Source organism: Juglans regia, chromosome 7, assembly GCF_001411555.2.
Source record: "Juglans regia cultivar Chandler chromosome 7, Walnut 2.0, whole genome shotgun sequence".
NCBI lineage: Eukaryota > Viridiplantae > Streptophyta > Magnoliopsida > Fagales > Juglandaceae > Juglans > Juglans regia.
Genome location: NC_049907.1, coordinates 5,172,063 through 5,186,200, shown reverse-complemented (window position 1 = coordinate 5,186,200; position 14,138 = coordinate 5,172,063). Strand labels below are relative to the sequence as shown.

The 14,138-nt window shown below is 39.2% G+C and overlaps 2 protein-coding genes across 2 annotated transcripts; one reads left to right on the top strand and one right to left on the bottom strand.

The window, feature by feature from the left end:
- The first annotated feature begins 433 nt into the window (after nt 1-433).
- Nucleotides 434-2,101, top strand: LOC108991242. Its single transcript, XM_035691383.1, has 2 exons — nt 434-709; nt 851-2,101. The coding sequence occupies exons 1-2, from the start codon at nt 434-436 to the stop codon at nt 2,099-2,101; spliced, it is 1,527 nt and encodes a 508-aa protein (XP_035547276.1).
- Nucleotides 2,102-7,251: 5,150 nt separating this feature from the next.
- On the bottom strand, nt 7,252-8,971 carry LOC108991273 (anthocyanidin 3-O-glucosyltransferase 5-like). Its single transcript, XM_018965450.2, has one exon. The coding sequence runs from the start codon at nt 8,840-8,842 to the stop codon at nt 7,424-7,426; it is 1,419 nt and encodes a 472-aa protein (XP_018820995.1). The 5' UTR covers nt 8,843-8,971; the 3' UTR covers nt 7,252-7,423.
- Nucleotides 8,972-14,138: the final 5,167 nt, after the last annotated feature.

Sequence of the window (14,138 nt, the reverse complement as noted above, 5' to 3'; positions counted from 1 at the left end):
TATGTACCTGATGCAGCAGATTCTGCATGCAAGACTAACGCAGCATGTGAGCTGCGAGGATTGCATTAGGAAATGCCGTAAACAGAGGAAGTCTTCAACAGCTCGTCACTTTATTGCAGATTTCGTTTTTAATATTTCCATGTTTCCATTTTAATAAGTTTCCCATTTTTAATAAGTTTCCCTTCGTGTTGGTACGTTAGTGATATCTTTCCCATTTAAAAACAAGTTTCCTTAGTTGGTTTTCTGGTATAATGGAACCGAATATGGGAGGGCATGTTATGTTGACATTTGGAGAAAAATATTACAGAGTATTGAATAAACTTGTGACTCTTTGTTGGAGAAGACACGGCTCTTCTTGCACTTTATCTCTTTTCCTTTCTTTGCACGTTTCCGCTACGTCAATTGGTATCGGAGCAAGGTTTCGCCTGGCTCTATGGCAAGAAACGATAACAACCAAAACCGAGATGAGGCTCTTTTGGAATCCATCCAAACACAAAACCAACAAAACCAGCAACGGTTTGAGAGGATTGAACGTGTTTTGCTGGAGATCCAAAGGTCCATAACCAACGTCCGTGTGGAAGACAATAGAGACCATAATGAGGCCCAACGGGATCAAACTCACCCCAGAGGAGAGAGGAGGTTTAGACAACCACCAATAGGCAACGCTGGAGACGTTTCCTCCAGTGACGATGAACTTGAGAATGTAGAGGTAGGAGAAAATTAGAGGGGTCGCAACGGTCATTCTAACTTCAAAATAAAGATTGACCTACCATGTTTCAATGGACATCTCCACGTTGAAAGTTTCCTCGATTGGCTCCTGGAAGTGGATAATTTTTTTGATTATATGCAGATACCCGAGAATCAACAAGTGAAGTTGGTGGCCTATAAATTACGTGGTGGCGCATCCGCTTGGTGGGAACAAACTCAAAATAACCGAAGACGACAAGGCAAGCAACCTGTCCGTGTGTGGCACAAGATGAAGAGGCTAATGAGAGCTCGATTTCTTCCCCCAGATTATGAGCAGCTTCTGTATCAACAATACCAAAACTGCAGACAAGGCATAAGGTCTATTAATGAATACACTGAAGAGTTCTATCGGCTAAACTCTAGGAACAATCTCTCGGAAACAGAAGGGCAACAAGTAGCCAGGTATATTGGAGGATTACGCATCACCATACAAGACAAAGTGACATTACACACCGTTTGGACTCTCTCGGAAGCAGTCAATTTGGCAATGAAGATTGAATTACAACTCTCCCGACCACCCACCAGGACACCAAGCTTCTCCCCAACAAGCAAAGGGACTGAACCACCAACTCGGCCGAGTCTACCTCATGCACCTTCCTCCAGTCATGATCCAAAGACGCAAGGCAATTACCAAGCCCCTAAGCTCAACACCACCACGACAGGGAATAGGGGGAGCACTGGAAATAATCCTTACAGAAGGCCGATCACCGGTAAGTGTTTTCGTTGCAACCAACCGGGACATCGCTCCAAAGAATGCCCCAATCGAAGATCCGTTAACATGGTAGATGGCAAGGAGTCGACTAAAGAGGATGAAGAGGAGTCAGAGGAGGAAAGCGAGTTAGTTGAAGGTGACGAGGGTGACTTAGTGAACTGCATCATACAGCGGCTCCTTCTGACACCGAAACATGAGGATCACTCCCAGAGGCATGTTATTTTCAAGACTCGCTGCACCATTAATCAGAAGGTTTGCAACTTGATTATTGATAGCGGGAGTTGTGAAAACATTGTATCAAGGGCACTGGTTGCTACGTTGAAGCTGCCCACGGAGCAACATTCCAAACCTTATAAGATCAGTTGGATAAAAAAAGGGGCCGAGACTAAGGTAACTGCCACTTGCCGAATCCCGTTTTCAATTGGTAAAATTTACAATGATGTAGTGGACTGCGATGTGGTGGAAATGGACGCCTGTCACGTACTGCTAGGAAGGCCATGGCAGTTTGATGTGGATGCCACATATAGGGGGCGCGACAACACGTATACGTTCTGGCGGCACGAACGAAAGGTGACACTACTGCCCGCAGCAGAACAGAGGAATACACGTCTGAATTGTCACCAGCCGTGCAGACTTTGCTAGAAGAATTTTCGGACATCATTCCGCAAGAGCTACCAGCGGGACTTCCTCCTATGCGTGAAATACAACATTGCATTGACTTGATGCCGGGTGCTAGTCTCCCAAACTTGCCACACTACCGAATGAGCCCAACGAGCACAAAATATTACAAGACCAAGTTGAGGACCTCCTCCGCAAGGGACTGCTTCGAGAAAGCATGAGCCCTTGCGCTGTCCCAGCCTTACTCACCCCCAAGAAGGACGGGAGCTGGCGAATGTGCGTGGACAGCCGCGCCATCAACAAAATCACGGTAAAATATAGATTCCCCATACCTCGACTAAATGATATGCTAGACATGCTTGCAGGCTCAAACGTTTTCTCCAAGCTAGACTTGAGGAGCGGCTATCATCAAATAAGAGTTCGATTCAGCGATGAATGGAAAACAGCTTTCAAAACAAAGGAGGGGCTCTACGAGTGGCTGGTCATGCCTTTCGGCTTGTCAAACGCACCTAGCACTTTTATGAGAGTGATGCACCAAACTCTCAAACAGTTCATTGGCAAGTTCGTCGTTGTATATTTCGACGATATCCTCCTATACAGCCAAGATGAGCAGCAGCACCTTTTACACTTGAAAGAAGTGTTGTCTGTCTTGAGAGATAACAAGCTGTATATCAACTTGAAGAAGTGCAATTTTCTCACCAACAGCTTGCTTTTCCTTGGCTTTGTCGTTGGTTCAGAAGGAGTACGGGTCGATGAAGCAAAGGTTCGAGCAATCCGAGAATGGCCCCGCCCCTCTTCCATTACTCAAGTCCGTAGCTTCCACGGGTTAGCAACTTTTTATCGAAGATTCATCCGCAACTTCAGCACACTTGCAGCACCCATTACCGAATGTATGAAGAAGGGTCGATTCCAATGGGGTGATGACCAAGATATAAGCTTCGCTGTGATTAAAGAAAAACTGTCCACCGCCCCAGTGCTTGCACTGCCCAGTTTTGAGAAATTATTCGAAGTGGAGTGCGATGCATCCATTGTGGGCATTGGTGCCGTTCTCTCACAAGAAGGCAGGCCTGTCGAATTCTTTAGTGAGAAATTAAATGAAGCGAGGCGCAAGTGGACTGTCTATGAGTTGGAATTCTACGCAATAGTCAGGGCCTTAAAGCATTGGGAGCATTACCTGGTTCAACGCGAATTCGTGCTGTATAGTGACCATCATGCGTTGAAGTTCATCAACACTCAATCCCACCTGAACCGAATGCATGCCAGGTGGATTACTTACATTCAAAAATTCACCATGGTCCTCAAACACAAATCGGGTCACCACAACAAAGTGGCGGATGCCCTCAGCCGTCGGGGGGAACTCCTGCTCACCTTACGTGCTGAAATCACTGGATTCGAACAGCTCAAAGAACTATATGTGGATGATGATGATTTTGCAGAAACATGGAAGAAATGTAGACTCAAGCAACCCATGGCAGATTTCCATATCCAAGACGATTATTTGTTTCGTGGCAACCAGTTGTGTATACCCAGAATTTCCCTACGTGAACATTTAATCCGTGAATTGCACGGTGGGGGCCTTGGGGGTCATGTGGGGCGCGACAAAACTATTGCTCTAGTTGCCGAACGTTACTATTGGCCTCAATTGAAGAGGGATGTTGGCAGGTTTGTTCAAAAATGCCCCATCTGCCAAGTAGGGAAGGGACAAGCTCAAAACACAGGCCTCTACACCCCTCTGCCAGTGCCAGAAAACATCTGGGAGGACGTGAGTATGGACTTCGTACTCGGTCTTCCGCGAACCCAACGCGGAGTGGATTCTGTGTTTGTCGTGGTTGATCAGTTCTCTAAAATGGCGCATTTTATACCATGCAAGAAGACAGCTGATGCATCCAATATTGCCCACCTCTTCTTCAGAGAAATCGTGCGGCTTCATGGGATTCCGAAGTCAATTACATCCGACAGAGATGTGAAATTTCTCAGCCATTTTTGGATCACCCTTTGGAAAAAATTTGAAACCAACCTCAAGTATAGTAGCACCTGCCATCCACAAACAGATGGACAAACGGAAGTGACAAACCGCACATTGGGAAATATGGTTCGTTGCATCTGTGGTGATAAGCCAAAACAGTGGGATGTCTGCCTTCCGCAAGTAGAATTTGCTTTTAACAATATGGTCAATCGATCCACTGGGAAAACACCATTTGAGGTTGTCTACACGCGACCCCCGAAGCACACCCTTGATTTAATTCCCCTTCCAAAACTCCCGGGAATTAGTACTGCTGCAGAAAATATGGCGGAGAGGATACAGCAAGTCCATTCAGATGTGCGCATCAACTTAGAAAGGGCCAACTTACGTTACAAACAAGGAGCAGACAAGCACAGGCGAGTTAAGATTTTCCAAGAAGGGGACTTGGTCATGGTGCACCTTCGTAAGCAGCGTTTTCCAGCTGGCACTTACAATAAGTTGCAGATGAAGAAGTTCGGACCATGCCGAATTGTGAAAAAGATAAACGATAATGCATATGTCGTCGACCTCCCTGATCACATGTCAATTTCGTCTACCTTCAACGTAGCAGACATTTATGAGTACCATCCTCCGGATGAAGCACTCTATCCTAACCATAGCTCGAGGTCGAGCTTCTTTCCGAGTGAGGAAGAATCTGATGCAGCAGATTCTGCATGCAAGACTAACGCAGCATGTGAGCTGCGAGGATTGCATTAGGAAATGCCGTAAACAGAGGAAGTCTTCAACAGCTCGTCACTTTATTCCAGATTTCGTTTTTAATATTTCCATGTTTCCATTTTAATAAGTTTCCCATTTTTAATAAGTTTCCCTTCGTGTTGGTACGTTAGTGATATCTTTCCCATTTAAAAACAAGTTTCCTTAGTTGGTTTTCTGGTATAAGGGAATCGAATATGGGAGGGCATGTTATGTTGACATTTGGAGAAAAATATTACAGAGTATTAAATAAACTTGTGACTCTTTGTTGGAGAAGACACAGCTCTTCTTGCACTTTATCTCTTTTCCTTTCTTTGCACGTTTCCGCTACGTCAGTACCGGTTTTGTATTTTTCAAAACCGATTACGCACCAGTTACCCTCCTAAACCGGTACTTCCGGTTTTATCGATTTCCGGTCCGGTCCGGTCCGATTTTCCGGTTTTGTTAAAATATAAATTTCACAATTTGTCATTAAAAATTTATTTATAAAAAAAAAGAATTTGATTTAAAAAATCTGTTTTATACTTTTATTAATATATTAGACTATATAATAGTATTAATATTAGACTATTGGTATAGTTATAAGTTATATATTAGTATTAGTTATAAACTTTTAGTGATTTAGTATTAACTTTTTATGTAATAATTTATAAATTATAATAAGAAATTATTTCATATATGAATATATATGTTATATATAAAATTTCACATAAAAATTTATAATTATACATTATATATAAAACTTATATATATTAATATTTAATATATAAAAAATATTTTGTATAAAACTTATATATAAAAATATTATTTTTTATTTTTTTAATCAACCGGTCCGGTCCGATTCGGCCAGGTTCAAAAAATTCTGGAACCGGAACCGACCGGTTTTTACGTTTTAAAAACCGGTTTCGGATCGGACCGGTTCAAAACCGGTAAAACCGGTTCGGTCCGGTTCGATTTTCTGGTTTGAGTTTACACCTATAGTTAAAAGGGTAAATAAAGTAATATTAGAAAATATTTTTAATATTATTTTTATTTTAAAATTTAAAAAAGATAAATTATTTATTTTATTTTGTATAAGAATTTAAGAAAATTATAATAATTAAATAAAATGAGATGAAATGAGTTAAAAAATTTGTTGAAAATTTTCAAAGGAGGCTATTTGAGCTACTCTCTTGACACGGCTGACAGTACTGCTAAATAGGGCTATACAAGAACTGTCGGAACTGGCCGTGAACAGATTAGACCGACTGCCGGAGCACGGAACCGGTCGGCAGTTGAGAGGAATTGAAGGAAAACTGATATGGCGGTTCGGCGCTGATTTGAACCCCTGGAAAACCGTTGAATTGGCCGATCCGGTTTATTTATATATATTTTTTAATATATGTATATAAAACGGCGTCGTTTTACTTATAATGAGTGAAATAGCGTCATTTTAGAGCTTGAAAATTGAAAAAAATTATAATAAAATAGTACCGTTTGGCTTAAAAGACAAACGACACCGTTTCAAGATGAATTTATAACCCCCCATGCCCCTCTTCTTTTTTCCCGCGTCGTCTTCTTCCTCTCTAACCTTTGCAACTCTCTTCTTCTTCCATGGTAGTGACGGCGAGACACTTCTTCACTCTTCCTCAGTTTCTCCTCCTTCACAGAAGACGCCGACGGTAGATCGAAGACTGCGCTGACGCATGTCGCGACCGAAATGATCAGTTTTCTCTCCCCAAACCCTCGGTTTCGGCCAGTTCAACAGACCCATGACAGACGTCGGTGGTGTCTCAGTTTTGCACCGAAATCGATGCCAAACCCATCGGTGTACAACCCTTCTGCTAAATAGTTTGAGTGATATAGTATTTGTTATAAACTCACGGCTTTTACCTAGACTTTTAACTATCATGTTTTTAGATATTGATCTCATGCTCGTATTTATTATAGTTTTAAGTAATAATTTTAAAAATAAGTTAAATTTTTGTTTAAAATATTCGTTAGAGAGTAATAGTTTAATACATAAAAAAAAATTAAATAGTAAGTAGTTAAGTTTATAAATGAAAGTGAGAAAAAAAAATAAAGAAATAATAGAAAAAAATTATTTTAATGTAATAGAGAAATGATAGAGAATGAGATGTAAGAGATTTTTGAAAGATGAATAAGATTTTGGAAAAAATTTTAAAAAGTGTATATTTTAATCAAATTTTAGAAAAATTTATAGAATTATCTAAAAGTGCCAATTACACAAGTTAATGACAAAACAAAATCTTATTCCATTATCCAAGTTCAAGCGTAACAAGTCAGAGAATTGCCTCGTTGCACCAAAACAAAATCTTTTGCTCTTTCTTCCGAAAGGCCTTGAGTTTATACCAACAAGGACGTCTTCTTTTACTTCAAACTTTGACATTTTTAAAGCTGCACCCCTGGGCTAATGCAACCGAACAGTTCTCCGGAGTTATTCATTACAGTAAAATTCTTTGTTCTCCAGAGTTATTCATTACAGTAAAATAGTGATAAAGAAAGAACACAATATTCCATGTATAAACCAACAAAACTGGCAAAGAAACACAACAAATTGAAGTGGTGGAGTACGATCAGTTGGACTTTATTGCTAAACTCACATAGCCCTCACTTTCTGTCGTTGCATGCTAATCTGTTATCTGCTGTGCCAGCCGAGAGAGTGCATTATCGGACGAACCACCCTTAGACAGAGCTTTCTCTGCACTGTACTTTAGCTCCCTCATCCTAGCCCTTATCGCATTCTTCCCTTCTTTGTCCTCAATGATCTGTCTCACCATCTTCTCTATCTCTTCCCTTCCAACCACTTTCTTCGACGGCAACACCTTCGGACGCACGGCAACCCCAAGCTCCTCTGCCAGCAGCGTGGCGTTCATCCTCTGCTCCGAATAGAGTGGCCACACGATCATCGGCACTCCGTTGGCAACGCTCTCGAGCGTCGAGTTCCAACCACAGTGCGATAAGAACCCACCGACAGATGGGTGGCTCAAGACTTCCACTTGCGGGGCCCAAATGGAGACCAAAAGCCCCTTGTTCTTCGTTCGTGTCAGGAATCCGTCCGGCAAGTAGGTTGATGGGTCGTCGTCACTCGACGCGGTCCCGGCCGTGAAAAAGGAGTCATCTGCAGCTGTTATCGTGGGAGGACGCACCACCCAAATAAATCTATGCTGGCTCAGCTCCAACCCCCAAGCCAGCTCAGTCATTTGCTCGTATGAAAGCCTCCCCCCGCTTCCAAACGACACGAAAATCACCGACTCGCTCGGTTGCTTGTCGAGCCAGTCGAACAACTCGCTCCTCGAACCGGGCAACGGTCTGGTTAATGGACCGATGGGATAAACCGGAGTCTTACTGAGCAGACCCAAGAGATTCTCATCTCTAAACGCTGCAAGTGTTAGGGGCTGCAGCTCCTCCCATGTATTCAACAAAACCCCATCACTCGTTGGTATCTCTTTCCCCATCCGCACGTATTCAATATACTGCTGGCTGGTCCGGTCCAGCATTGGGTCAACCACGTCTTCAGGCCGGATAGCCCTGCAACCCGGGATTCTCAGCGGCTCTGTTTGGTCAACATACTCTCCTTCCACCTCTCTGTCTAGGAATGGCACATGTACAGTCAAAGCGAGGAACCATGCATTCGAAGCGACGTAAACATATTTGAGCAGACCAAGTTCCTCAGCTATGGGAAGTGACTCAGTTCCAAAAAGGTCGACGATCAGCGCTGTCGGGCGGGGATTCATGGAAGATATCGCGGAACGGAGGGCTGGACGGGCTTCCCTCATCATAACGGCGATCTGTGTAACAACCGTGGCGTTGGCATCAACTAGATGAGAGATGTCAACCGGTGGGAGTTGGACAATGTCGAAGAGCTTAGGGCTCATGGAAGACTGGATAACTTGGGACTCTACCTGCGACATGTGGCAACTGACGACGAAGACTGTGACGGTGAAATCATGGCGGGTCACGAGGCGCTTTCCGAGCTCCAGGACGGGGATGAGGTGGCCTATGCCGGGACTAGAGAGCAGTGCTGCATGGGGCTTTGAGATCTCCATGGATGGTGTAGCAGGGGATCCAAGGGAAGAGACCAGAGAGACAGAGAGATCTTTGTGATAATATTATAACAAGTGATAATTATGGTATGCTTGGATCGGATGAAATGATAATTTTGTAAATGATTGCGAGATATTTTATTAATATTTTATGGAGTTTTGAAAAAAGAAAAAAAAAATGAATAAAAAATTAAATAAAATTAAAATATTGATAGAATATTATGGTTTAATATAATTTTTATTTAGAGATTTAAAAAAGTTGAATTATTTTTTATTTTTAAATTAAAAATTTGAAAAAGTTTTAATGATTAGTTTGAAAAAATTGTTGTATTTAATTTAAAAATATTTATATTTAAATGATATTTAAAAAGAAAATGAGATAATATGATATAAGATAAAGATTTTGGTATAAAAACTTTTTTCAAATAAGCCGATCATCGTGACCTACGATATGAGCTCAGAGAGAGAGAGAGAGAGAGAAGCTGTACCCAACTGCCATCCCTAAACAGATTTGAACAGTTTAATTTTGAGTGTAGTAGTTTAGAAAAGTATTATATATACAAACAGATTATATATAATAGTAAATATTGTTTAATATGATTTATTAGATTTATGTTATAATAATATTAATTTTATAATATTTCGCATCAAATTATATTAATTTATAATTTTTTTTTAAGTAAACGCTTATGACTAAAGTATTTTAATATGCAGAAGTAGACAAGTTTGAGTTGGCCTTTTGCTAAGCTTTTCGTCCGAATCTTTTCATATAGGGGAATCTACGCTTACTCCCATAATATATTGGAAATAGTTGTCCGAAGTTTATTTTCATGAATTGTAGATAGGATTATGCTACCATCATCATGGATAATGAAATAACTTGAAATCAAGTGTTTCATGCTATATTATGCAATGAAGTAACTTAAAAAAAAAAAATTGCAAAAATAAACGTGCATGTCATACACTAAAAGCAATGATCATAGTCGAAACGCAAGTAGATAGATAGTTTTAATGTTGCGGCTTGTATAAGAATAAATAATAATTAAATTTTGTGGATTGTTTGCGATTTCCGGGGATTTTTTTTTTTATGTGTAGTACCGACCAATTATATGATAGTCTCTATTTATCCTGAGTTAATTAATTAAGGCAACTTCCGGCATAAAAAAACAAAAGGAGAACTCACCAATTTATATCTCGAGAGTTTAACGTATATATTGTTAGGGTTGTCCTACGTCGTTTGTGGAAGGGGTAGGTGGTCAGTTTATAAGTGTAAGAGAAAGCCTCATCTCTTGAGCTTTTGAGGTGAACTCACCAATTTATATCTCGAGAGTTTAACGTATATATTGTTAGGGTTGTCCTACGTCGTTTGTGGAAGGGGTAGGTGGTCAGTTTATAAGTGTAAGAGAAAGCCTCATCTCTTGAGCTTTTGAGGTTGTAAGGGTCCAAGATTACCCAACACTAGTATCAGAGCGCATGTTTACCAACAGTCTCAGGCCCAACATAGGTTGTCGCTACTCCGACTCAAGGCTTGATGTGTGAGAAGGAGATTGTTAGAGTTGTCTTCCATCGTAGAAGGAATTGCTGGTCAGTTTATAAGTGAAGAAAAACCTCAACTCATGATGGGGATCAGACAACTTTACAAGGAAAGACTTCCCAACTATCATGAAGGTTTCTCTCCAAGAAAGAATGCATCTTCTTAAATCTCTCATCACCCCTATTTCCTTCATTATATAGAGAGATATAAGAGGCCATACGATACTATTCATGTGAGGGGGGTAAAACACCAGGCCACGAAGATCAGGCCCATCCCATCTAATTAGGAGCTAGAGGATAAGAAATGACTAGAAGGGTTAGGAGGCATGAGGCTGTCAGGGGTCAGGAGATCATGTGGGTGCAGGAGGGATGTCAGGGGGGCATGTCAGACACGCAAGACAACTTGGCCTTATCACTGCATGGGCACACACGGGAAAAGCAATCAAATAATTTGGGGGGAGCGGTCCGGATGACACTAGGGGGATCATCTTCTTCTTTTTCTTCAGTTTTCCTCCTTCAACCTTGGAATAGAGAGCCCATTGAAGGCTTTCTCTCCAGTAAATTTATATTCATGATCACCATTGTATAGAGAGATATGAGAGGCTATGAGAGATTGTAAACAAGAATATTATAGTAGATTTATCCTCCCCAAACGCCCGTGGACGTAAGTATTATGTCGAACCACGTAAACCCATGTGTTCATCTCTTTATTTTCTCGACACTTATGTTTTCCATCCACTGTCATAGACCTACGCATCGCCACCGTACAGCCGTATCGGAATACTATCGCGGGCTCAAAACAACACCGCTAGAGGCCAAGTCACCCTAATGGATTGAGAATGAATATTTCTCTTCTTCTAACCTGTTATGTGATTTTTACCGTATCAACAATTCATATTGGAACTACTCGAAGTTGTTTCTATGCTCGAATGCGACCTGAACGTTTGAACAGGATTGAGGGACGAAATAATTTCATCCTGTAATGTAATACCTGTTCGGATGGTTTAAATGGACAAATTTCTTCACAAAAAATATTTTTTAAGACAAAAAAGTATGTTTTGGAACTAACAAATAACAATATATTTTTGGGAATGAAAATTTTCTTTCTAAAACAGTGTTTTTTGTTGTAGTGCATGTAGAAAAAATATTAAGGAAAAAGCTAATCACTAGGGGCTCTGCTGGTAATTTTGTTTCTTTAGTTTTCTTTTATTTGGTTATCAAGTAAATATTTTTTAATAATATCATGATTTTTTTCTCAAAAAATATTTAAAGATGTTATAAAAATCATATAAAAAAAGCAAAAAAAAAAATGCATCAGCGGGTGACCCAACGGGAGCTCTCAGCTGTAGCGTAGACCCATCCAAATAATAATACTGTACAGTTACTTTCGGCGCATGAATTTGCACAGGAAGCTAAGATGGCGTCTTCCTCGGGCTACTTCTTTACCTGTACATAATCTGATTTTGAATTTTTGATACTAGTTTGCGCCCCACCTTCTACACCCATTAAAGGTGCTAGTATTAAGCCTCCTTTCACAGATTATTTTAAGCCTAATTTAATTATTAAAATTAAATATTTTGTTAAAAATTAAATAAAATATTATTAGAATATATTTTTAATATTATTTTTATTTAAAAATTTGAAAAAATTAAATTATTTTTAAAAATTTTAAATTATTTATTATATTTTATATAAAAATTTAAAAAAATTATAATAATAAGATAAGATGAGTTAAAATGAAATGAGATGACTTTGTATATGAAACCGGACCAGTTTTAGTTGTCCGCTAGCATTAAAGAAACAGTACCGCTCGTGGTCTTCTTTCTTCTTCGTGATTTTCCTCATCACCACTACAGGACAAGGATCAGGACGTCTTCCTTATAGAATATATATATATATATATATATATATATATATATTATACACTAGTGGTGGCTAACGTGCAAAGCACGTTTGCCATGTCTGGTTAATTAAAAAAATAAATAAATAATAATTCTTAATATTAAAATAATTTAATATATATGAATAAAATTATTATTTATTTATATTCATAATTTATTATGGAATTTAAATTATATTAAAAATTTAAATTAATTATATAGTTTTTTTCTATTAAAAATATTCAATAAAACTTTCTATTAAAAATATTTTCTATTAAAAATATTCAGTAAAACTTTATCATTTACTTAATGATAAAAAATTAATATTTTATAAATTAAAGTTAATTTTAAGTGTATGGTAGAATATTTATATTTTAGTTATTTGTTTTATGTTAGTTTAAATCAATATTTAAATTTCTATCGTTAGATTAAATCTGAAGATTAAAAATTAAGGGTTGCAATTTAAAACCTAAAAACTAACATTTTCCCCCACGCACGTTTGCCTAATTTAATTAATTAAGAATATTATCATATTTAAATTATGTTAAAATTCTAATTATTTATATAATTTTAATTTCTTAAAAATATTTAGTAAAATTTTATCATTTATTTAATGATAGAAGATTAATATTTAATAAATTAAATTTGATAGTTTATGTATAATATGATATTTATATATTAATTATTTAAATTTTAAATTAGTTTAAATTAATGTTTAAATTTCTATTGTTAGATCAAATCTAAAAATTTAAAATAAAGAATTGAGATTAATTTCTTAAAAATATTTAATAAAATTTTATTATTTATTTAATTTATTTCAATATTTTTAATTAAATTAATATTTATGTATATTTAAATCAGTATTTTAATCTTTTATTGTTAAATTATTTTGAAGATCCCAAAATGAAAGAAGTGAATAAACTCCTATATTTTTTCCTTTCTCCCTCACTTTCCCTCCCCTCTCTCTCTCCTCCCTCGGCTCACGCGTACGCGGTACGCTGCCCCTCCTCCCAGCCGAATCTTCCTCTGCCCAGCCTGACGCCGCCGTGCGTCGGTGAGCCTCACCGCCTCTTCCACCGGCGAGTCCCCCCACACTGGTCTCCCTCTCTCACGCTCTCTCTTCCTCTCTCTCAGCTGTGCACAGCCCGAATGGATTTGATACTGCTGCGCCGCCGTACGCCATCCTCCGACGCCACCACCTCCACGGTAGTCTCCTCTCCCACCGGCCATCCCCCTGCAGCGAGCTCGGCCTCCATCTCCGTGCCGTTTGCTCCCACGAAATCTACCTCTCTCTTGCACGGGTTCTCCACACCCACGGCGGAGCTCCACCTCCTCTGGCCACCGCACCACCACCGGGACCTCCTTTCGCCACCGACCACCTCTCGTAGCCGTCCTCACGCCCAGCCGAGCCACCATGGATGCTCACCTTCCCTCACGGACGCCGATATCTCCTTATGGTATTTTTGTTTTGCCTCTGTGGTTTTCGTTCGAGGATGCAGAGAGGGACGAGATTTGCGGTTTTGTGATTTTGCCTTGTGGTGATTTTGTTAATTTGTGGTATTTTTGTGAAAATTTTATGATGATTTTGTGATTTTACCGTGTATTTTTGTGATGATTTTATGGAGGATTTGCTGTGGTTTTGCTTCGGTTTTGACTCTTTGATTTTGCTTGGATTGGAGGATGCAGAGAAGAGAGGGACGAGATTTGCGGATTTGTGATTTTGCCTTGTGGTGATTTTGTTAATTTGTGGTATTTTTGTGAAAATTTTATGATGATTTTGTGATTTTACCGTGTATTTTTGTGATTATTTTATGGAGGATTTGCTGTGGTTTTGCTTCGGTTTTGCCTCTTTGATTTTGCTTGGATTGGAGGATGCAGAGAAGAGA